The sequence below is a fragment of the Syngnathus acus genome, chromosome 15 (genome assembly GCF_901709675.1).
Source record: "Syngnathus acus chromosome 15, fSynAcu1.2, whole genome shotgun sequence".
In the NCBI taxonomy this organism is placed as follows: domain Eukaryota; kingdom Metazoa; phylum Chordata; class Actinopteri; order Syngnathiformes; family Syngnathidae; genus Syngnathus; species Syngnathus acus.
Window position 1 is genome coordinate 9310063 of NC_051100.1, and position 24227 is coordinate 9334289.

At 40.3% G+C, this 24227-nt stretch overlaps 2 protein-coding genes across 7 annotated transcripts in view; one reads left to right on the forward strand and one right to left on the reverse strand.

Annotated features, from left to right (window-relative positions):
* macrod2 (mono-ADP ribosylhydrolase 2) overlaps window positions 1-24227 on the reverse strand; it is a 274895-nt gene that overhangs the window by 235979 nt on the left and 14689 nt on the right. The window lies entirely within an intron of this gene.
* Window positions 1084-9471, forward strand: flrt3 (fibronectin leucine rich transmembrane 3). Its single transcript, XM_037271885.1, has 3 exons — window positions 1084-1356; window positions 4936-5597; window positions 6329-9471. The coding sequence occupies exon 3, from the start codon at window positions 6371-6373 to the stop codon at window positions 8321-8323; it is 1953 nt and encodes a 650-aa protein (XP_037127780.1). The 5' UTR covers window positions 1084-1356; window positions 4936-5597; window positions 6329-6370; the 3' UTR covers window positions 8324-9471.

The following is a 24227-nucleotide window of genomic DNA, read 5'->3' on the forward strand; positions in this document are numbered from 1 at the left end:
CAATGCTTTTACCATATAGGGAATTAAACTTGAGTGCCTGGGCATTTATAAAGAGTGCAAAATAGCATGAAAATGAAACATTAAACTTTACAAGTTATACATCAGGTAGGATGTTGAGATCTTACATCTTGCCTTAGCCTTGACTGACCTGTCATATTGCGTTTTGTAAAGGGACTGGCACCCATAACAAATTGCATTTTGATCATGTGCTGGACAAACTTGAAAGTGCATTGTACAAGCTGTCCATAAATGTGTTGAGAACTAAAGTGCACGTGTAACCCATTAACAAAACATGAAACTCAAGTTGGCAAAGACTGCTGGCAAATGTAGTTTCACCAAAAATTGATCAATGGTGTCATCACGAAAAGTAGTTTTTGTAGTAGTGAAGGACATTTAAGCAAGTGGTTTCTCAATTACACATACAGTGGCAAGCATCTGATTACTGATCTTCAATCAAAGGGTGCAAAAGATGGTGTCGGCGCGGTCGGGAAGCCTGAAGGGGGGGGGGGGGCACTGGAGATGACACTGAGAGTGTCGGTCACCCTATTACTCAAAGGGTGACTCACTGCAGCTTTGAGCCACGGGGGGCATGTTTGGCTTCATTTAATAGAGCCAACAGGGTCAAAAATAAGGGCTAAAAGGCAGTAGAGTTCAAGTGCGTCATAGACCTCAAACTAATTTTTATTGTATAAACAATGAATGTCTTGCATACGAGAGCATTCACCTTTAATAGCTGTGCACAGAATAACAGAATAAACTTCATCGGTTTCTACTAGAGTTGATCAAACCAGTATAAGGTCATCAACGTGTAATTCTGCTGTATTTTATCCTGTCCCTCTTCTTTTTTTAGCTCAAGAGAATGATTCCTTAAACAGTCCCTACCAGGTCCAGTTCACATCTGCCTAGTTATTTTTCTCCCTTTCCTCCACTCTCCCTAGTGTAGCCTCTGAGTACTGCAAGACGAAGATGTATTTTGCAGGGGAGCCAAAGCAGGGGGGGGGGAAGAGAGCGAGAGAGAGAGAGGCGCACAGACTGAGAGAGAAGGTCCCGCCTCCAAATGACGTCACCGCTCTATTGGAGCAGGGCTACAGGCAAACATAAGTCCACATTTGTTATTGGGACCAATCCGTGCGCGCATGTCCAACTTGCAGCGTGTGTTTGTGTGACGGGAGCACCAGTAAATACCGAAGTGGTGCTACACGCAAATTAAATCCAGTTCTGGTTCCGTGAGTGGGAGAAACCGTTTTGGGATCTGTATTAAATTTGCACAACTCGTACTGGATTATTTTTACCCCCCATCTGCCTTGAACCCCCTCCCCAGAGGATACCTGTAACTTTTGGGGGTTGTCTTTTGAGGTAAGTGTTTCTGACTGGTACTGTCCAGCTGGAGTGCATTACTACTTTTTTTTTTTTTTTTAGGAGGAGGAGGAGAAGGGTAGGGGGTCTGCATCTTGAAACAAACATAATCTACAGTCTATATTTATTTGGATTTACGACCCCGACCTAATAGAAAACACGAGGTACGGAGTTTAACAGCAGGCTGCAGGATTTGGCGCTGGAAGAGACGGGGTAAAGAAATTAATAATAAATAAATAAATAAATAAATACTGAGCGCTCTTATTTCTCAGCAACCAAATCAAGCTCGTCTATATGAGCACTGAAAACGAAATAAACTTCAGCTGGATTTTACGTTTTTTGTTTTTTGTTTTTTTTCACTCCAGGGTGAAAAACAATGTTATTGCACTACGTCGTGGATACAGCGACAAAAATCCGCATAATAAACATTTGCGCCTCGAACGACAGCCAATGCCAATACTGTGGTGGAGACGCGTTATCTTTGCGCTGGCCGTCTGAGCTTTTGATCAGTGAATACACAAACTTGATAGGATTAGGGGGGGGGGACAGTGTGGTTTGATCCCAGCCGGCGCCACGGTTCGTCAAGACGGGGAGCATGTTGAATTGCAGCGCACATCCCGCAGCGATGCGCACCCACAGCCAGCTGGAGAAACTCCGCTAAATGCGTCTCTGTCGGGACGGCTTCCACTCACGTCCTGACATCTCACTAAACTTTGACCAACACGTATGGAGGTCGCAATAAATTGGCTTAAACGCTTATATATTATAATGCTCAACCGCATTTAAGTATATTTGATGCTTGGGGTGGGGACTTCCATCGATATTTACTGTAAAATATTGCTCTCATCTGACAGCACATTTGCTCCTAAATGCCGCATCACTGCGATTTAGTGTCCATTCCATTCTTGTATGTGCGTCTTACTGGAAACACCATTGCAGAGACAGCTGTTAATCCAATTTCACTCAGTTTTTATCTTCATGAGACAATAAGGTCATTCTGGCTTAAACGAATAATAGATATAGTATTTGAGACTACGTTCTAAATTACCAAGCAGAAAATTGCTTTTGAATGACTGTGAAATGTGCACAAGTTCAATTTTAGTTATTATCCAATTAAGCCACGGTTCAGTGTATTTGATAAAAATAAATTGGGTTCAATAAAGACAGGGGGCAGATGAGTTGTCTTCACTGATGACTGCCTCGGGCTATAGTTCCCAGCCAATTGCTTTCATTTTAGATTAACCACTAACCAGGTCATGAGCAAAATCTCAGTGCTTAACATATTGCATGAATGTATCTGCAAAAGGAAACACTAAAGCTACCTTTAGAAAAAGATGAGATTGAATCCATTCAACACTAAACTCTATTTGCCATCTATTCTGAGACCAGTGACAAACACAGCTGAGCATTCAAAGACTAAGAAAGCAGCAAGATAACCTCTAGAAGCAATTTGATTGAGGAAAGGAGCAGGGCCAGGAGAGTAGTTGACAAATCCCTATATTGTAAGTGGGCGCTTGGCCTGTAGGCTAAGATGTGCTCCTCTTTGCAGCTTAGCTTGTCACACAGGCAGACACGCACACACACATATATATATATATACTTGCACACACATCTTGTGGTGCCTACCACCCCCATGTGGGGAAAAATCATTGCAGCTGCTACAGAGCTCTCCTTTCAGCATGGAACAAAAGAGAAACCCCCGACAGTCCGGGCCTCTCCACGCTTACTGGGCCACCAAAAGTGTCATCTGTTCAGCCCATCTCTGCAGGAAGCAGTAGGCTTTTTGTACTGGTGTTGTCACTGTTGTCGTTAAAATAATTCTTCTCAGAGAATCTAATTTAAATCCCACCTCTGGTTCTCAGAAATTGAGGACTCAAGACGCAGAAGCTATGTTCTATAGTGACTACAGTATTTACCGTATCTATAAATCACATTGCAGACAAAGATCTAAAGTAACTACAACAGCTTATGGTGTAAAATCCGCCATGCAATATTGTATCGGTTGAAAATGAACAACAAAATATACAAACACTTATTCCCCAATGGATAGGTACTGTGGAGCAAAATTAAATTAATATCATATGAATAATTTAGCTAGCCTTTTCCACTTCTATGGTCTTTTCTCCCTTTTTATTTTCAAATGGCTCCCTTGAGCAATTAAAAGTCTATCAGAGGGCACAAAGTCTGACATGCTGTTATTGTCGACAAACGTACCGTATGTTAAACTCGCATTGGGTATCAACATCCAGCTTTGTGTGATCCATATTACAGTACACTGCATGCTTTCTACTGAAAAGTATCAAACATGCACACACGTTTCGATGAATGCTCAATTTAACCAGTTCTGACTTAATGAAGCAGAAGCCACTCAGCCTGCTTGCTGAAAGCTCCTGTCTAGCCACTGGTCCATATTAAAATGATGCGTAAAGATGTTTGTCGCAACAGATGTTTCAAAACAATTAAATATGTATTAACACAACCTGCAGGAAAAATTAATATGTGTACGTGCAATTTTAATGGACATTTGTCAAATTGGATGGATGTAGTACTTTTGTGCAGAAAGCTCTTTTGCTGAACTACAGCATACAAGTCTCGTAGCAAATAATAGAGGCAGGGCTTTTTTTTCTGAAATCTAGAGTGCAGAAAAATCAAATGGGGAAATAACAGTCTACCGGCAGTCATGACAGATTCAAGTATTGCTAGGTCTTGCTGAGTTATATTACAGACTGAAATGTGTACTTTTCAATACGTGGTGAGACCCACCAATTCTCTATAGTGTTGCATTTAAAGTCAAACCGATCAAAACACAATCATCCATCTTTTTACACCTTGGTTTTACAAGTTTGTTTCTTCTACCTTGATTTATAAGTGGAAATGACATCCAGTAATTTTGCTCTTTAAAAGGACATATGTTCAAAGCAAAATTAATTTGTATTAGACAACATTCTATCAATCAAAATTGGATTCGCAAGCTTCACAAATCCCCAACCATCCTTTGGTTAGGGCAACCAACTGTAAAATGGCTGGGGCCCTAATTCCTGATTTATCTTTGTGTTTTACAGCACAAGGTAGCTGCCAGTGGGTCGCTTATAATGACACAGCTATTGTGTTCAAATGGGAAAAACAACATTTTCTTTGGCAAAGGAAATTCTATTTTTACAAACAAGAGTATTCAAGGCTTTTAAAGAGGAGATGAGTTGGGGTCACAGAGAAGTAGGGGAGGGTGACAGGAATGTATGTAGCAGCCTTTCTTCTCCACATATGAAATTCAAATGGGCTTGCTAACAATGTGAGCACGGACTGGATCGTCCTTTCATCTGAATCCGAAAACCTACTTCGGCACCTTTTTTATTTGTAAAGACATTAATTTTAAATAGTGTAAAGCCTGTAAGTCAAGAGTCATAATCAAATTGCATTTGAGTAAGAAATATTGAGAATCATTCACACAAACTTGTCGACAAAAGGTAGTTGAATTTATGTCAGAAATATTTAATTGATTCCTTAAACTATTGTTAAAACAGTCATTTTAAGAAATCACAGGTTACTAAGTATGTTTGTCTCTTGTGTTTTCTTTTGCAGGGCAACATTTGAGGTGTGAAAAGTGACCAGCATAAATCAAATGCCAGTTTCATGAGGGAGGCTTGGCCTCAAACTAGAGGCACCTCTCTCCTTAGGAGGGAGAAATTTTCAGCCACATCCGGAACCGGAGTCCAGGATTAATGTATATACAAGCTTGACAAGGGACAAGAGGATTCCGGTTACCTGTACGAGCTGGAGTACACAAGTGGACAGGCCTTGATTGAGCCTGTGGCACGAGGGATTGGCATGGCTCAGACCAGCTTTGTGTCAACTCATCATGCATGCCGGGCCTGATTGCAGAACGGAGCAGATACTAAAGCCAGCAGGATTGCTGCAACTGAAAAAATATATCTAATCTACGGTTATGGCTACCAATCTTGACAAATTCAGCACCCATTAGGATTTTTTAATATTATCTGAGAAAGAGCAGGCTTTGTCACTGAGAGGGGGATGCTGATTCAACAGGCTTATCTGCCATGGTAAAGGCAGTGAAGGCATGAGCCTCTGACAACAGAGGAGGTCATCGTCCAAACAAAGATCAGCCAGGATATCGCCAAAAAGCCCTACGACAAACTCTTCTTTTCAGAAAGGATATCAAAAGAAGAAAACCTTGATTGGATTTTTCAGTGATCAAAAAGGATTTACCACCTCTCATAAATCAGGTATAGAAACGTTTGTATGCCTTTGCAGCTTTCCATTTCACTGACTCGACAAGAATTCAAAACCACATAGGGTGAAAGTGTGCGTCTGTGTCACAGAGTAGGTTTTATCAAATAGTATATATAATAAAAAAAAATATAAAAAAAAAGCTCGACAACGACACAATGGCTTGCTTCACACTACAATGTAGCACCACAGTTGATATTGCGTGTTATAGGAACAAAGTAACAAAAAAAGTCTATTAGAAGTATGTGTAGAGAAAAAAAAGCCCTAATTTGCTGTGCAATGTCTAATACGACGAGATACATAAAGGAGTATGTCAGCGCTTGGATAGTAATGCAACAAAGCATGACTGTTTTCGATTTTGGTACGTAGCAAAGAAAGGCAGCTTTAAAATATAGAAGCCTGTGAGACAATCACTATTAAGCATGTCTTGTTTGTACATAATTAAAGCAGATCTATGGTACAGCGATTCAATACATCGAAAGCTTAAAATGGAAGTTACTTTTAATCCTATTGTTGTATAGTGTCCAAACATGATCATAAATGAGGCTCAATACTAAAGTCTCACCGTATCACTTATCACGCAAGAATTATGTAATCTGATCCTATACTTAATTTATAAAATGCTTCAGGCAGGATTCAAAGACCAAGTAAATCTGAGAACAGGAATTTGGACCTACATATCTTAAAGAGCTTGTGCATTAAATGTACTCTTGTGTCTTCTCCCCAGGGGCTCTTGAGTGATTAGACTGCCGGGCAACTCCGTTTCAAGATGATACGTCAGTGCAAGGCCTTTATCCTGTCCCTCATCAGGGTTGGACTGCTGCTGGGCCTTGCTAACCCACTGGTTACCTCTGCCTCTTGTCCCTCTGCCTGCCGCTGTGATGGGACCTTCATCTACTGTAATGACCGTGGCCTGACTTCCATTCCTACTGGTTTACCCCTGGATGCAACAGTGCTATTCCTGCAAAACAATCGCATAAAGAGCTCAGGAATTCCTGCAGAGCTCAGCAGGCTCTCGAATGTGGAGAAGATCTACCTATACTGCAACAATTTAGATGAGTTCCCCACTAATCTTCCTCTTGGGCTGAAAGAGCTTCATCTTCAGGAGAACAACATTCGAATGATCACGCACGCAACTTTAGCCCAGATTCCTTATATAGAGGAACTTCACCTGGACGACAACTCTGTGTCTGCGGTCAGCATCGAAGAGGGCGCCTTTAGGGACAGCAGTCACCTTAGATTGCTTTTCCTCTCCAGGAATCACTTAAGTACCATCCCCTCAGGCCTACCCATGAGCATTGAGGAGTTGCGCTTTGAAGACAACCGGATTTCATCAATATCTGAACAGTCGCTGCAAGATCTCATCAACCTGAAGCGACTAATATTGGATGGAAATCTGCTCAATAACCGTGGAATCGGAGAGATGGCTTTCATCAATTTGATTAACCTGACTGAGCTGTCACTAGTGAGGAACTCCCTGACATCACCACCAGCTAACCTGCCAGGCACAAGTTTGGAGAAACTGCAGTTACAAGATAATCACATTAATAGGGTCCCACCAGGGGCTTTTGCCTTCCTTAGGCAACTTTACCGCTTGGACCTATCTGGCAACAACCTGAGCAGTCTCCCACAAGGGGTATTTGAAGATCTGGACAATCTCACACAGCTTTTGCTACGCAACAACCCCTGGCAATGCACTTGCAGGATGAAATGGGTGCGTGACTGGCTCCGGTCATTGCCGACAAAAGTAAACGTACGTGGATTCATGTGCCAGGGCCCTGATAAAGTCAAAGGCATGGCCCTAAAAGACTTAACTACAGACATGTTTGACTGCACAGATTCAGAATTTAATCCCACATACGAGACTAGCACAGTCTCCAACACTCGCCGCCCCGCGCAGCCACAGTGGCCCTCATTTGTGACTAAAAGGCCTGGAGTAAAGGGACCAAATATGGGCAAGAATTACCACGGCACCACCATTTCATCAGGCAGAAAGATCATCACAATCAGCGTGAAGTCAAGTAGCGCAGATACAGTTCACATATCCTGGAGGGTGTCGCAACCCATGACTGCCCTTCGACTCAGCTGGCTGAAGCTGGGACACAGCCCTGCGTTTGGCTCCATCACAGAAACAATTGTACAAGGCGAGAAGACGGAGTACCTGCTCACTGCGCTGGAGCCAGAGTCTTCCTACAGGATATGTATGGTTCCCATGGAGACCAGCAATATCTACCTGTCAGACGAAACCCCCGTTTGCATCGAGACGGAGACTGGCTCGCATAAATCGTACAACCCAACCACAACTTTGAACAGAGAGCAAGAGAAAGAGCCTTACAAAAATTCAAGTCTGCCTTTGGCTGCTATCATTGGAGGGGCTGTTGCACTTTTGGCAATAATCCTGTTGGCATTGGTCTGCTGGTACGTCCACCGAAATGGATCACTTTTCTCAAGGAACTGCACCTACAATAAAGGCCGCCGGAGAAAGGATGACTATGCCGAAGCTGGCACAAAGAAGGACAACTCAATTCTGGAAATAAGAGAGACTTCTTTTCAAATGATACCTATAAATCAGCTTCCTGTGTCCAAGGAGGAGTTTGTGATACACACAATTTTTCCACCTAATGGCCTGAGTTTGTACAAGAGCCCACACAACGAGAACAATATCAACAACAGGAGCTACAGAGACAGTGGAATACCAGATTCAGACTATTCCCATTCATGATATTGCACACGGACATTTATGATACGTATGTGCTGTAAACACAGTGGCAAAACTTTTACAAAACACTGGATCTATAGGACTAAGGGAGCAATGTTATGTACATTTGCCATATAATTTATATTTAAGGACATTTATGAAAACTGAGAACGTTCCACCTGCAGGCCCTCACTGAATTAGTGGGCGTAGGACTGCAATTATATTTTAGCGATTTGTAGTAATTTGTACTGTACTTCCTTGGCTTAACCTGATCGACCAATTACAAAGAAACTCTGTGTTTTGAGATATGATGACTTGTCAACTGTGAAAGTGGGTTCTCATTGCTGTGTTGAACAATCAGACTTTAGAAAACATTGTTGTACAAGCACAGGTTGTTGTTTTCACTTTGTGACTGTCTGAAAAAACAAAGGCAGAACTTGTCATAAACCAAGGTACAGTTGGATCAATAAAATTAACAAATTAGACACGGTGGCCTCTTACAAAGAAAAACAGCAGTGAGCTGTCTCATTTACTACTGACAAAAATATTGCTCTAGTTTTCATGATACAAATCACTCCAGATGGATGTGCCATGCTTTATTTCTCTACTTGCGTAGGTGTGTACCTTTTCCAAGTTTGAAAAAAAAAACAGAACCACCATAGCAGGACTCTTGTTTCTTTCTTTTTTTCTGATGGGATTGTAGGCCACAGCACAGGGCAGATAAAGCACATCAACATTGAAGGAACTCTTGGCTCCTCAAAACAAGAAGACTGGAAAAGCTGACACAGGACCCCACACGATCTTTATTTGTACAAGCCAACAATGGCCAAATGACAATGGCGGCATTCTTTAGTACCGTGTACCATACGCCATTCAAGTCCAAAGGCCGAAAAGACACGATTGTTCAAATCTTCAAAGTGTCAGCAGCTCCTTAACAAAACAACTATTTTGTATTTTCAAAGTGAACACGTTTTTGTTGCCACAATTTGAAATTACCTGTTCTTCATGTTTAAAAAACCAAAGTGCATTGTATGCCCTTTGGCCAGTCTTGTATGTGCCTTGATCCAATGCTTATTGTATTTAGCTTTTTAAGGAACCAGTGACTTTTTTCATACACACTTGAATATGAAAAGTATTGGTCATATTACAAAATAAAAAATATGAACAAACCATGTGAATGTATTTATTATTTACACTCCACCTTGATATTTTGAATTTATATTTATTCTAAATTCAGGGAAAACATTTTAGAAATCAAATCATCTTCACCTCGATTTTGGTTGAGTTAGCCCACATATTAGCAACAGTAAAAAAAAAAAAAATTACATGACAGATATGTTAAATATACAGTTCAAGCAGCATAGACAGATGAATGATGTTTTGATTTGTTTACCACTTACAATGCTGTCACTTTTTGAGCATTAATATTTACATTTCAGTATTAAATAAGTGTGTGCGCTCACTCACACAGGCACACAAACACTTAAATTTGCTATTAATGCAGTGCACAAAGCGGCGGTCACCAACTTCTTTGAGGGAGAGACTTCTTTGGGACAGAGTAATGTGAAGAGCTATCAATGTGATACACCTCTGAAATATGTTTGCTGCAATTTAAAGGTAGGCCTAAATCATATTGTAAAAAATATATATATATATCTTAAAACTTTAAAAATGATTTTGTCTGAACTAATACTGAAAAAACAAACATGTCTCTCATACTGAATAGTGTATCTTCTAATAAAGAGCATTCAAAGAGCATCTTAAGACCAACTACCCCATTAGCTTGAACAACAGTCTTCCATTTGTTATTAATGGCCTCTTTGTTAAAGTAAACAGTTCACATGGGCTTGACTGAAGTATGCCAGCTACCTCAATGCTCTGAAAACGAGCAAACCACTGACAAATTCCTGCCGCTTTGTGATAAACAACAAATAAGCCAAACGGTGAAAGGAACAATTCCATTATTGTGACTTTCACAGAAAACAACCCTTTCAAAAAAGCAGCTTTGTGTCACTTGCATGAACACATATGGAGCAAAATTGATGAACCGGACTGATGACGACCCCGGGTGACCTCACTTATCATTGGTGACTTGATCTGATCAGTCACTTTAAACAATTCCTTAATCACTCTCATGCTCTCATCTGAGGGGTCAGACAAGGCTGGAGACAAAACAAAATGTGACGTGCATTTTTCTCCTTGTGTGTGACACAGTGCAGACAACAGTTTGGCTTTTATGAACCGAATGATCAGAGCTAATGGTGCAGCTGCAGTGTTTGCTCCTGGCTGCTACAATTCATTTTGGAAGGTGCTGGTCAGGCAGACGGTCACATTTGCATTCCTATAGATGCTGGTATCAAAGCATCACTGCATGACCCCTTCATGACCAACAGCACCGGTTCGTCTCCACTAGTATACTAATAACAAGTGTTCCTGTTTGGGCTAGTGTGAATCAGTTAAAGGACCACAACAAAAAAATAAAGGCAAGATCTGACAGGAAAATACAAATTATAGTATATGCAGTAAAGTATGGTGCTGGAAGAAATGTGACAAAACTGTCAAGTTTGGAACTCTGGCACATCACACGTAAACATACTGTACAACACACTGGTCACATTTTTCTTTTTTAAATCATGTTATAATCAAAGTTTTGCTGTAAACTGACATTTAATGATGAGGAGGCATCTTGTAAACAGCAAAAGTGATCATACAACTTCTGACTGGAAATTACAGATTTGGTTGACTACAATAAAACCTCAAACCGTATTGCTGTTTCTGAGTATAGGTAATTTTTCAGCTTCTCCCATCTGATGTGCGCTACAACAACAAATAAAGGGACAAACCGTAAAAAGAGACAAGACCGCAAAAAAAACCCCATCAGGTCAGACATAAAACATGGCAGAAGAAAGCCCAGAGAACAGCAATATTACACAGTTGAGAGATGTGTGTGTGTGTGTGTGTGTTGAAATGAATGAAAATTCATTGTGGATATTTTGTTTCAATTTCTAACTTGGGAAACAAGTGCCTAGGGTAGCCTATTTAGATTGTTTTGTGTTCTGAATAAAACGTGTTGCAATGCTTTGGTGCATGCATCTATTTTTTTCCACAAGGTCAACATTAAAGTAACTAGTCACTGATCATGCTAAGTTAACAAAATGATGAAAGAGAGAAGGTTGTAGTTTGAATGAAAACTCAAACTGAACTGTTTGCATCTGTGAGTGACTTAAATAGTTTGTTTAAAAAAGTGCTGATTTGTTGTTCCTAGATGCAATTTCTCAACATAAGACAAATAATGTATTTTCCCACCATTTTACCTCCTCTCAAGATCGAAATTGGACTTTGTCACGCTTAGTCACCTGACCTAGCTGTAAAAGAACAGAGTGGCCATTGAGAGAGATGCCAGTGAGTGATGTGCTACTGTGTTGCGGTTTGTCCTCTCTTCTCTGGCACTGACCAGCTTGCCCCGCCCCTTCCCTAAAGTCAGAAGACTCTCCATCACTTTACCCAGTGACCTGAAACCACAGGGCCAAAAAAACCTAAGCAGAACCTCCGTCATCATAATGAATCCAATTTTATGCCTGAGAGCACAAGGCCTGCACATACATCCATTGCAACTGTAAATGATTTGATATTAATACTAATTAACAAGAGCTGTCAAAATGAAGACTGTGCCTCCCTCAAAGAAGAAGAAAAGACCACACACTGTATAAAGAGGACAAACGTACTGTGAAATACAACAGCCGCTCCTCTCATTTAAAGCAAACTGTCAAAAACAAAGACAAGGAGGTCGATGGGTATTCTATTACACCATGAAGTATACACAATATTTTATGAAAATATCCATATAATTGACTCCACTCAATGGAAGCCATTAATTCCTGTCCCCCATTAAGTGGTTTAAATGATCCTGTAAAAGGCCATACATCTCCCGATGCCCTTTATGAGATCAGCACCACATCCCCCCTCACATCTTAATCGACCCTGCGTCTCATTCTGCCTCCATTTCTGATTGAGTAGAACATTTGTTTCATTGCAAAAGGTTTGAGGGGTCCGACCTCATAGTACATTTCAGTAGTGGGAGGCCATGGCAACTCTTCAATCTCTTCCTCTCAGCATGTTTAAATGCTGATGCAGGATCTGCATACCAAGGTGGCTCCATCCATAGCTCATTACTTCCAGCTGTTAGCAGGCTAATCGCACGCACGTTGGTTTATAGAACGTCTGCTTTCGCCAAGTCACAATAACTTAAAATGGAGGCAGAGTTGGAATGTGCATTTTATTTTTCCTACAGCAGTCACTTTGTCCCTTAGAACTACAACTAAACACCGATAGCACAAAAAACACTGTCTGAAAAGTCAATTTAGTGGAATAAATAAATTGGTTGTAACAATTACAAAAGGTTAGGGGCGATGGCAGTGGCATGTAGGATTAATTAAAACCTAGTCACTGGTGTGCCTGTGACACGCAGCCACACGATTACACTCACTGTGTGAGAAGAATCTGCTCCCACAAGTCATTTCCTTCCCCATTGAGGGGATCTAAATGGGATGGGGTCTTCAGAGAAAGGCAACTTCTCAAAGCCAAAGAGGAAGGAAAGGGGAATGAGGTGAAGAATAAACTTTTGAATAAGAGTGTAATGAATGCATTTCAACCCAGTGATGCGCTAGACCCATTGAGGAGTTAAATGATCTAAACCAGTGTAATCCTAAGCTTGTGCAGTCTAAAAGTAAAAATGATGTGTGTGTGTGTCTGTAAATACTATGGCACACAACACTCTGCTTAAACTAACATCTGGCAATGTCCCTGCATCCAGCTATCTACTTTTTTCTTAGGATCCTTGGTAATCCCCTTATTTCCCCCCGCTAACAATATACTGTGAACATTTAATATATTTGCTGTTCAGCATTCACAAAATTCTATACTTAGTTGATTTTTTTCTCTCTCTCTCTCTCTCTCTCTAGGACCAACCTCAGTTATTTATTAAAACTCAGTTAATCACAGTTTCGGGCTCAGGTCAACGCAATTAAAGTCAGTTTGGCTGTATTTATTGGAATTAAGTGTTGGATATAACAAGATTTTTTTTAATTTTTTTTTATCTGAGAAGTCCTGTTTTGTCTTGAATGCACCTGATGCACTATAAAACTAAAACATAGGCTATTTCTGTCTCTCTCGATACAATTTAGGACAAGTTGAAATGCAAATTAAAAATTAAATTTGCCTGTACTACGATTGTTGACAAATGTTAGACAGTAACCACTGTTTGTTTATTGCTCCTAGTTACATTCGTCTTTCTATTTTCTTTGTTTATTGTGCAGTTTGCTGTAGTTTGGATTCTCACACAGTTTTTATATGAAAAATACCCCATATTTGTCTCACTTTAAGTCATGCATTAACTTTGATTATGAGCAAAAGGAGATCTCTTTTCTGAACTGTAAAAATAAATGTTGAAAATGGTAGCAAGGGGATTGATCATTTGAATTTGACACAAATCATAGATGACAGATTGATAAGGAAAGTACAGCTGAACAAAGCAATTTGATATGCCTGTGAACATTCATTATCCAAGCAGTTTTATTCTCAGGGCAATCAGATTTCTGGCTGCTCTTAGACAACCAGAACAGACCGGATACAAATGAAAGCCCGGATAATGCTGACACGAAGCTTCACAATTTGGATAAAAATGTACTTCAACCAGAAGCAGAAATTTTCCATTTTCATGCTAGACACTGGCATGAGACGAAACTGACAGAGATAAACATGAACATAATCTTCTATTATTGCATTAGAGATGCCAGGAAAGGCACATCGACCAAATTATGCAACTATTAGAGGGCTTTGGTTGCATTTAATGCAGAGCCCACCTAAAAAGCTTTAAAGGAAATTGATTTAAATGAAATATTGCACAATAATAAAGCTGCGCTACGACATATCGTTATAGTGTATAATCTAGAAATGTAGCCTATGTCTTACACATTCCCAGACATATCACACACAGCCACATGTTCCCAGAATAGTGTTCATGTGACACGGTGGGTGCCTTTTGTGTAAAGTCACCAGAAGTTGTCAATGACACCACAAGCTCAGTCATTAATCACATAGTCGTCCGGTTGGGTGTATACATGACACAAGGGCAGGGTTGCAATAGAAGGGGGCTGAGCTTTGCAACATGGACTCTCACCCCTGGAGCCCCATTGGACTTGAATGAAGAGGAGGTCCTACACATTCATGTTACCAGGTCACTAATCAAATTATGTTGATATCCAGGGACAGCACACAGGACAAGAGAATTCATTTAGCATGCTTTGCTCGCAGCTATTGTCTCTGCCAGGGCATCGGAGGGTCTGAGCTAAATGAGTAACCCTGTCTCTCAATTTATTAAAGTCCTTTCAAATGAATGCATGCCTTTTCAGACAGGCATTGATTTAATTCAACAAAGAGAGATAATTTGAAACTTTGATGACAGCTTTGTCACAGCAAGAAGCGCTATGCAAATGGTAATCAGCACTATGGGCCATATGGCAATGAATGGGGGGCAAAATACCATCCTCAAAATGGCTACTAATATATACGGCCGATGAATTATTGTACACTACAGCAGAAAAAGAACGACGATGTGAGAGCTGTCACTCCATTCGTGAATGTATGCATTTGTTGCATGTCCCCTGAGGTGACAACAGCGTGCTATGTCAGACATGGCTCTCTGTTGGGGCTCTTACACATGAGCATGTCATTCATGTATATACCACAGTCCCAAAGGGATACCGTACCTTTGCTGTGTAGCATTTTAATTAATCCCCTGATGACAGATAGGATCTGGCAGGATATGCATGTCTTACGGCTGGGGTGAGGGGCTTGTGAGGATCGACGAGCACAACAGTGAGGTTAATGCCAAACGCACCCGCCGGCGCAACGCAGCGAGCAGCAGGTCCATTCTTGGACAGGTGCTCCTTCTGAGGTCACTCAGTCACCAACTCCCAAACCACACAAAGCTCCCGTCTGTCATTACTAATCGAGTCCACACCGGGCCAGAAAGGAAAGGCGTCCACAATTTTTGGGGAATGTGTACAAACCAGCCAAACACAATTTTTTTTAGCATTTTAGAGCCTCCTCTAAAGAGAAAATGGTTTGGATTGGTGGGCTTTTCAATTTCTAGTCATAGATAAAATGATCAGCTTTAATGCGGATTAGACACAGTGAAGAAGATATATTATCATAATTGGTTTCCTTGCATTAAGAGATTTGTCATTTTGCTTCACACATTCAAAGCAGGCATTATTTTAATGTAAAGTTGGTCAAATGTAGATTTGCTCCATCAAGAAATCCTTGACAAATGCAAATTTTCTAAGAGGATGATTAATTGAAACCTTTGTGTTAACCGGTGTTTCATGCCGTAACTGGGCCATGGTGGGTGATTACACATGCTGGCAGTAACATTAATTGCGGGTTTGCCTATTCATGCTTACCCAAGTACAGCTCAAATACTGTGAAGGTGAATGTTGTCCCATTGATGGAATTGTCCTGACATATGAGACATGAGATTTTAGATTATACTGACTATATTATACATTGATTATAGAAATTCAAGACACTATCAATCATGTGGATGTTGGATAAAAAAGCAAAGCTGGTGGTAAAAATACCTGAGTGGTCCCGCACTTCACCAGTCCATTCAATTTCAGACTTGGACCTCATTTTGGTTGACGACCGCCATTGCGCTCGACCTCGACACTTACATGGCACAGCCAAGTGATTATCAAGTGCTTAAAGCTATGTAGAGACGGGGTCACGCATCATAAACCTCTGATATTAATTAACATGGGTTATTCACTGACTTTATTGGCTGATGACATTTTAATCGACACTTGACAATGAACAAATTCAGAAAGTGCACAACATTCTAGGAGGGTAAAAATACAAATTAAAGTTAATATGTTTGAGTCAGATTGAAGCGGAAGAGGAGAGAGAAATAGCCTGACCACAGGAACATCAACAAGAGGTGTGTGGCGGTGGGGGTCTGTCAATATAATCGTAAAAGTGCTCGAGTCAGTCTCGGTCTTTCGAGAAACCTAGTTCCAAGAAGGTCATTAATTTGTGTAGAACAGGCAACACTTGTTCTGTATTTGGATTCCGCTTGCAATGGCTCACATAAATTATTGAGTCTATTTTGAGTTGCAACGATGCGATTAGGCCTTCAGAGACAGCAAGATAGAGAGGGCGAGCGAGAGATCTAAAATGTGCTTAGTAGTTCCAGTTTGGAAACCCATTTAATACAATTATTACCCATTACCGTAGTAATTTAACGGACTTTTTGGCAAACAACACGGCGTGCTAACTTTCCAAATCACAGTTTTCAGCTTTTAGGTTTTAAAATTATCCACGCACCAGTGGATTTAGCTTTAATGTGACTTCATAAGTTATTTATATAGTGTTTTACATAGCAGGTCAATTGCTGTTTGGGAACCTTCTGGGCATGCCAAACTCAATATAATTATTCCGCCTGTGGTATTTTGCATCAATTGCAGTTGTAATGCAGAAAGCCCCAAGTGCCTTTGCATTGTTTGGATTACGGTTTCAAATGAGACTCAATGAACAAAACAGTCTTGAGAAGCAAAAGTTCAGTAGATGTATCAACTAACTGGATTTTATTATTAGAAACATTAATACATAATTTAAAGTTAAAAAAAAAAATCCCTTCATGAAAGCTCTTTGCGCTTCGTGTTCATTAAGTAATTGTTTGAGACAAACTAAAACGAAGGATGCCCTACCACCATCTATTTTATTTTGGCCGTGGGGGGTGGGGGGGGGGGGTCACAATGTTTTCTTTCATGAAATGTTATGCGATTTGTTTTTGGTCTATGTTCATCACAGCTTCGTCGAAAGCATTTTTAAATACATGACACATGATCCTATAAGATTCTGTTTGATGCCGCAACCCAATTTATTTTAGAAGAGAGTTTGATTGAGGAATTCAGTTTATTATAGTAAAAAACATTATGGTACTGAGCCATGAGTTGACCACCACAGAGGAATGCTGTCAATACACGTTAAAGAAAAATATTTAGATTTGTTTTCATGTATTTTTTGGTAAAGGTGAAGAGGAAATTGCCTGAACATTTCTACTGCATCACCATCATTTGGGATTATCACTACAATAAAATGTATTTAAAAACTATGCAAAAGCCTAATGTGTTGCAGTGTGCGTGTTAATGCGTAGGCTAGAGTGAAGAGATGCTTAAAGGCTCCATACAGTAAGCTGAGAAGCATGCACCCAGACAAACATTTCCCAATTACCTTTCAAGCAGGATTTTCATTAAGTACTTTCACATAAGAGTCTGACTGGCTGCTCTTAGTCTCCTCAGCCGTCTGGAGATAATCAAATACACGGACAGTCTCCAAAACCATCTTAGCCCCCCCCCCCCCCCCCACACACATTATCGTTAATCTAAGGCCATCTCATCGGCACTGTGGTGCATGAACAATGTCGGTGATATAAATTCAATTTTCAGCAGTTACCACTTGAATTGGTGAAAGATGCGGGTTTCCCTTTATTGTTTTGTTATCTGGGCATTCCAATGAGCTCCAGAATACGATTAATAACGCTGTAGGCTAACACACTGGTAGGAATGCAGCTGTGAATCAAATTTGAGTCAATGCTAAAAGATAAGCAAATGTTATTTGGACTGGGCGATGTGCATCATACAGTATTCTTATGCTTTTGTGTGAATACTTGACAATATACAATTAATATAGTGTCACAATAGAGTGATTTCATGTTTTCTGTGTATTCATTACTCAGTATTCAAGTACTAGAATATGAATATGTGATTTGTTTCTTAGTAGAATTATGGAAGGCAGTATCTACTTTATTTTGAGAGGAAAATACAATAAATCTTTATGTGGTGCCTTCATAGCTGTTTGCTGTGCCTTCATAGCTGTTTGCCATAACAGCACTTTACAAATCAAATTACGGTTATGGCATAAAACAATATTTTTTTTCTTTTCTTGCTATGTCTAACAATCTGTATAAGGACTGCGTATGAAGCACGATGTATTTTTTGGAAGAATGTGAAAAGAGATTCAGTCATGTGGCAGCTGGATTTGCAGGGTGTGGGTGACTAAGAGCAACATAGACTTTATCTGCAATAAAAATGAGATTACGACAAATTCAAACATGCAGCAGACGGTTTCAAATGTTCACAAAAACGCATATGCGATGTGAAGAATATTCACACCAATATATTTCCCCAACACTGCTTTTGGTATGTTACTTGGCTAATGCACACACACAAAAACACTGCTTTCCATTCAACCCCTCCACCATCCAAAAAAAGAGGGCGAGCTAAGATATGAAAGCCCCTATTTGTTGCCCTTTGTGCTGCGGCCATTTCTTTCGGTGCACATGCTGAAGTTGCTCACCAGCTAAACACATACTTGCAGTTGTTCGGATGGTGTCATAGTAACAGCGAAAAGCAGGCGGCCTTTGTGGAGAATCTTACTGTAAATATGTTTAAGGACAGCTTGCCAGCTCACCGATGAAGATGTGAATGGCAAACAGTTACAGGAAGCTGAATTAAGGTTGCAGTGTGAACAAAAATGTCCAAGTTAAATTAAGAAAGAACGGCTGCTCCACCTGGGTATCCGTTTGCGTCAAAGTCCCTACATTGTACACGGCCTTTCAGTTCCACCCATTTCCTGGGCTTTTGTTTAGGTAAAGTTTGTCGCAAAATACAGAAAAGGGTATGGATAATGGGAAAAGCAGATGTGACTCCAGTCCAAACCTGGTATCCCTGACACTTTTTGCCTCTTCAGGGGACTAAACTTAATTTAATCACCGTTGAATTAGATAATTTATTTTCTTGAATTCTAATCAATTCATTAGCACAGAGCGTAATTGGTTCAACAAGGGTTTTAAAATAACCAGTTCAGATTTAATTTTACAAGTGATCTTGCACTGTGTCATCTGCGTTATGCATGGAGAAGGGGCAAAGGCAGGTGTGTGCAGGGCGATGTGGGTGTGCGGACAAGTCAGCTTCAGCATAAAGCAGCGATGCCCCCGCTTCTTCTCTGCTGGGCATAGACTTTAAGACCCCCTTCCAGGACACAGTGAACTGATCCTGATTATCCCAACGGGCCTAATCCTCAGAGGCCAACACTGGCTGGTTGTTCACCCACCTACCCCCAAAAAAGACTCACTTGAGTGGGCAGAGAATCCCAGATAGCATGTCCCTAAACTGTGAAAAGTCTTATTACAATAGGGAGAAAAAAAGCAGACCAAATCCACCCCTCTCCTTCATCCCCCTGCCTGCACATGGGGGTGCCCCATCCCCACAGTCACACTCGGGAAAGCAAAGGAGCGCAGCCTCATCCTCGGAATCCTACTCAATATCCTGGGATTAGCTGTGGCCCCTCTCAGTGCCCCTTCTCTCCCTCCTGCTAAGGCTAATTCAGACTGGTCAGACCCATTGTAAAAGCTCACCCGCAAAAGAGAAACAATCAAATCAACTATTTAAGTTTAATCTCTGATGGGCTTATTGCCATTTTCTCCCGCCTGCACCCAGATGCCATTGAATAAAAGTTTTGCAGGTTGAGTAACCGGCCAAATCAAGGGTAAGACGAATAGATATCATGGAGCAAGGTTGAAGTTATACAGTGGATTTCGTTGAGCAGCATTCATCAACTTCTTTTAAGTGAAACTGTCCTGTTAAACTGCTGCTTGGTCTTGGCGACAGTGCTGCAGTTCAGTTTAAGGGTCTTGGGATTTTTTTTTGTGTAGACTAGGCAATCTTTATGTGGTGCAACCATTATTCCCCCCCTCCATCTTCTCAGAGTGTTCTTTGCAATGAGATGCCATACTAAAATTGCAATGATCAGTATGTGTGTAAAAAAAAAAAAAAACCCACATTTTACACAACTGCTCACTATTCACGTTTAAACTGGGGTCACGTGACCTCTGTATTTCAATGCTCCACATCTATCCCAAGTTCTTTTAAAAATCTGATCACTGCTTGCAAAAAGCAATTAATTCCTTGGGTTTGGCCACAACCTGTGATGACATGGCCGACAATGTCATTTCATCAAGGTGCAGTCAACTTGAGCCATTTTGAGGCAAACAAAGCATGTTAATTAGGGTTTTCCCAGGCATCATGCCAGTAAGACATTGTGGCTCTAAAATGGCACCTGCAAAAGCTGAGTTGCTTGACATCCTGTTTTGCGGTTGCTTGCCAGTCTCCTTCCTGTTACAGTGGGCATTGTAATCTAATTATTGGATGGATTCAGATAAAAATCACAATACATGCAAGTGCATACTATATACACACACGCACACACATGCTTCCCATAAGATAAGTGTAGGTGTGGTAAATAAAAAAGCAGAGCGGGGAAAAAAAAAAGTGCTAGCTGAGCGTAAGGCAAAAAGCAGGAACAAGTGCCAAAATGAGTTTCGAATAGAGTGGAAGTTTGTACAGTGGCACCCATTCAAATGTGCCCAATGGGGGACATGTGAGAGCTTTACTGCACCCTATTCTGATGATGCAGTTTAGAAGCAGTGGAGGAAGAAATTGAGGTTAGTCCAACAAAAAGGCTGAGTTAATATGTCGTCTGCAGGGAACGGCCCGATGGGTAAAGACGAGCCAAACGGTCTTTAGAAGAAATACAGCAGATGTGAATCTCAGATCATACCAAGCCATTGGTTTGGAGACATTAAATAAGACATTTGAACAAAATGCTTACAATATACTGAACAATGGATCATTCATTCGACTAAAACAGATTTGAATTTCCTTTCAGGAAGATTCTCAGAGGTTGCGATATAAAAATGAACAGATGTGTTACCTTACTCAGTCCAGATGAATAACATCATTTGCATTTCGACATTTAACTACATTGCACAACTACTTTTCACGTAGCCAAATGAACAACTGAATTCAAGACGGCTATTCAAAAGACTGTTCTATGTAAGATCTGAAGACAGTTGTTTTTTTCTTCACAAAGGTTCAGCACCCATACAGTACTCAGCCAAACCTAAAGCTATTGTTCATCAAACCACAAATATGCTCATTTACTGTACAAGCCAGGCAAGCCAATTTTATTTTCTATAGTAGCCTACCTTTAAAAACAGCAGCCACTATTAATACCAGAGTGCGGTGCTGTTTGGAATGGAGTACGAGAAGAAAAAGGCAAATTTCAATGCATCAAAAATATAGTTTTTCGCACGATAGTGTTTGGCAGCATCCCTTATGGAAAACTTGAGGGCAGATTTGGAACATTTTCATGTCAGATGGTAAGAGTAACCTGTTCCAGCTCAACCCACACAGTGCGGCTTCACTTTACGGCTTAACGTGGACGAAGGAGTTTGCATCAACCAAAACAACTCTGCAATAAAAAGCCCAGCAAATATAAAAAGCAAAGAATCTTTTTGCTGAAAAGCATGTGATTTATTCATGGCCTTTAGACTCAGCCTTTCAGATGCAAGCTTATGTGAAGGAGAGCATTAACATTACATGTGCAGGTGCTTTTATGGGTCCTTATCTATTACTGCTGATTTACATTTGTCAGCAAGCGAAGCGCTGAAACCAAAGCTGTATGGACGGATCGTCTTCACAAGCAGGCTTACTTGAAGTAAAGCAGAAGAGACCTTCAATGTTGGCTGGCAGAAAAGCACGTTAGCTCACTTTTATTAGACATGTAAAGTGTTGAAAATTCAAGAACATGCATTGAAATAAAGAGGATTGTTTTATACATAAACAGTATGTGGCCAGAGCAAGAAAAAGGAAGAGTCTTCTGCAAATTGTAAATGAATTGACCCTCCTCCAATGCCCTTTGCATGAACAAAGGTCCATTTAGATCTGTTTAGGCTTGTCTATTTTTAAAAAACACAAGAGATTTTTGTAAAGAGAGTGTGGGTGGACTCATCAAAACAGCCAAAAATTTACAGTGCCAGAAATGAGATGTCAGATTTTACTAAAATAACTACTGAGTTCCCATTTCGCCCAATTTTTACTCTGCATGAAACATAATGTAATGCTAAATCAAACGGACTTTCCATTGCAAGGAGAAATAAGCCATATGCAGAATTTCCATGACAACCAGATAAATATGCACGTTAAATAAATGAATGCGTTATTAGCATTGAGATGCCACTAAAATCAACTTTGAAGATATTATAAACGGGCTTAATCCTGGGAGCTCAAGAAGCCTCTGTACTGCAAGGCGCCGCCATCAGAATTTTGTGTTAAGAGTATAAAAAAAAAAAAAAAAAGTCATGTTAATAGTACGAGTGAAGAAAATAGATTGCGAGTGTTTAAAAAGGCAGTCACTTTTTAAAAACATGTACAAGACAAGAGAGTACAGTAAAAATATATGTAAAATTGTCTTTCATTTTCCCCTCCAATGGGGCAAAATTGAAGCGAGGAAACAAAGAAGCGCTTCTTAGCGAGAAGACAAATTAATGTTACAAAATGAATGCAAATATATTCAGATTCCTTCTGTCAGCCTGTAGTCTTTTTTCCCCTCTAAACCTTTTGGTCTTTTAAAACTGCAGGCAGAAAAAAAACAGCAAGCTGTTTAAGATTCATGAAAGATTTATTTAATTCACCAGGCAGGGAGCTTTCCTGACAACCTTTTACTTTTCTCAGTCGAGTGCTGCCAGTTTGAAATTCATCGGGACCGCATTGGACATGATGTACCGTATATTCCATGACAGATGATCCACCTACATCTTCCACGCGTTTCTCCTGAGATTGCTTTGATGACCTGTTTAAGTGTTTGTCTTCCCACTTTCAGCAAACATTGTCACTCATTGTGACTAAAGCATGCATATACACTTAAAGCTCAAATGCTTTTATAACATGACCGATTGAATAAAATGGCAGCCACTTTGTCACAGCCAACAACTCAAAGACACCGTCTTGATACTGGTTTGGTCACAAAATGAAAGGATACATCTGTTTTCCCACTATTGTTTGCCTAACCCTTACCGCTCAACGGTTTTAGCACGGTTTACCTAATTAATTAACCAGATGCTAAACGGTTTAATTTATTTTTTTTATACACAGGTACATATGGAATTAAATATAGGCACAATTACAGTATTGCTACTTTGTTCCTCAAAACTAATAAACACATTTTTTAATTGAATTTCTTTTTTTGGGGGGGTACATATAGAATTAAATATAGGCACTATTACAGTATTGCTACTTTGTTCCTCAAAACTCCAATAAACAATTTTTTTAATTGAATTTTTTTTTTTGTCACAGCAAAACTAGTAGCAAATAATCAACAGCTCAACACCTCATCAACCATAGTCGCCAAACCCTGGACACCTTTCACAGGGCTCCACTGAAAATAAGCAACCCCACACGTTTGAAACTCTGTAGGATTCAAGACAACATCATTCGAGGGCTCGTTTTTCCTTTTCATCCTTGTGTGAAGCATTACAGCAACTGCTTTCAGAGGCCAGCCGAAGACCAGCTGTCTACGCACTTGCATGGCTGTGTGAGTGACAAGGAGATGCAGTGAGAGGCACTGAAGCGCTCATTGTAGAAGAGCTTCTTTGAAATCCTCCCGTTTCTTTTCTTTAAACCCAGGCAGCGCAAAATTATCTACACCCACTGTAACTTCCTCTTACACAAGGGTTTCCATAATCGACTCTTTGGAGCATGCACAGAGCTGAAATGTTCGCCTCAAATTTCATGATTTGGTCTTTTTTTTTTATAACCACATTTAAATCCAGCTACAGGTTATCCCAAGCTTTGTTTAGCTTGGAATTAGCTTCTCAGTCACCGTGTGTGGTCATAAAGGGGCAGGGGTGTGTGGAAACAAATTCCTAGGCTTAACCTAAATGAGCAGTGCATTTACAAACACCCAAGCAATCTCGGTTTGACCTTAAAGTCACAAGCTTTTCGTAAACACAATACCAATTAGGGTACCT

What these genes read in the sequence shown, in the direction of transcription:
- flrt3 (XM_037271885.1), top strand. Translation starts at nt 6,371, where the DNA reads ATGATACGTCAGTGCAAGGCCTTTATCCTGTCCCTCATCAGGGTTGGA.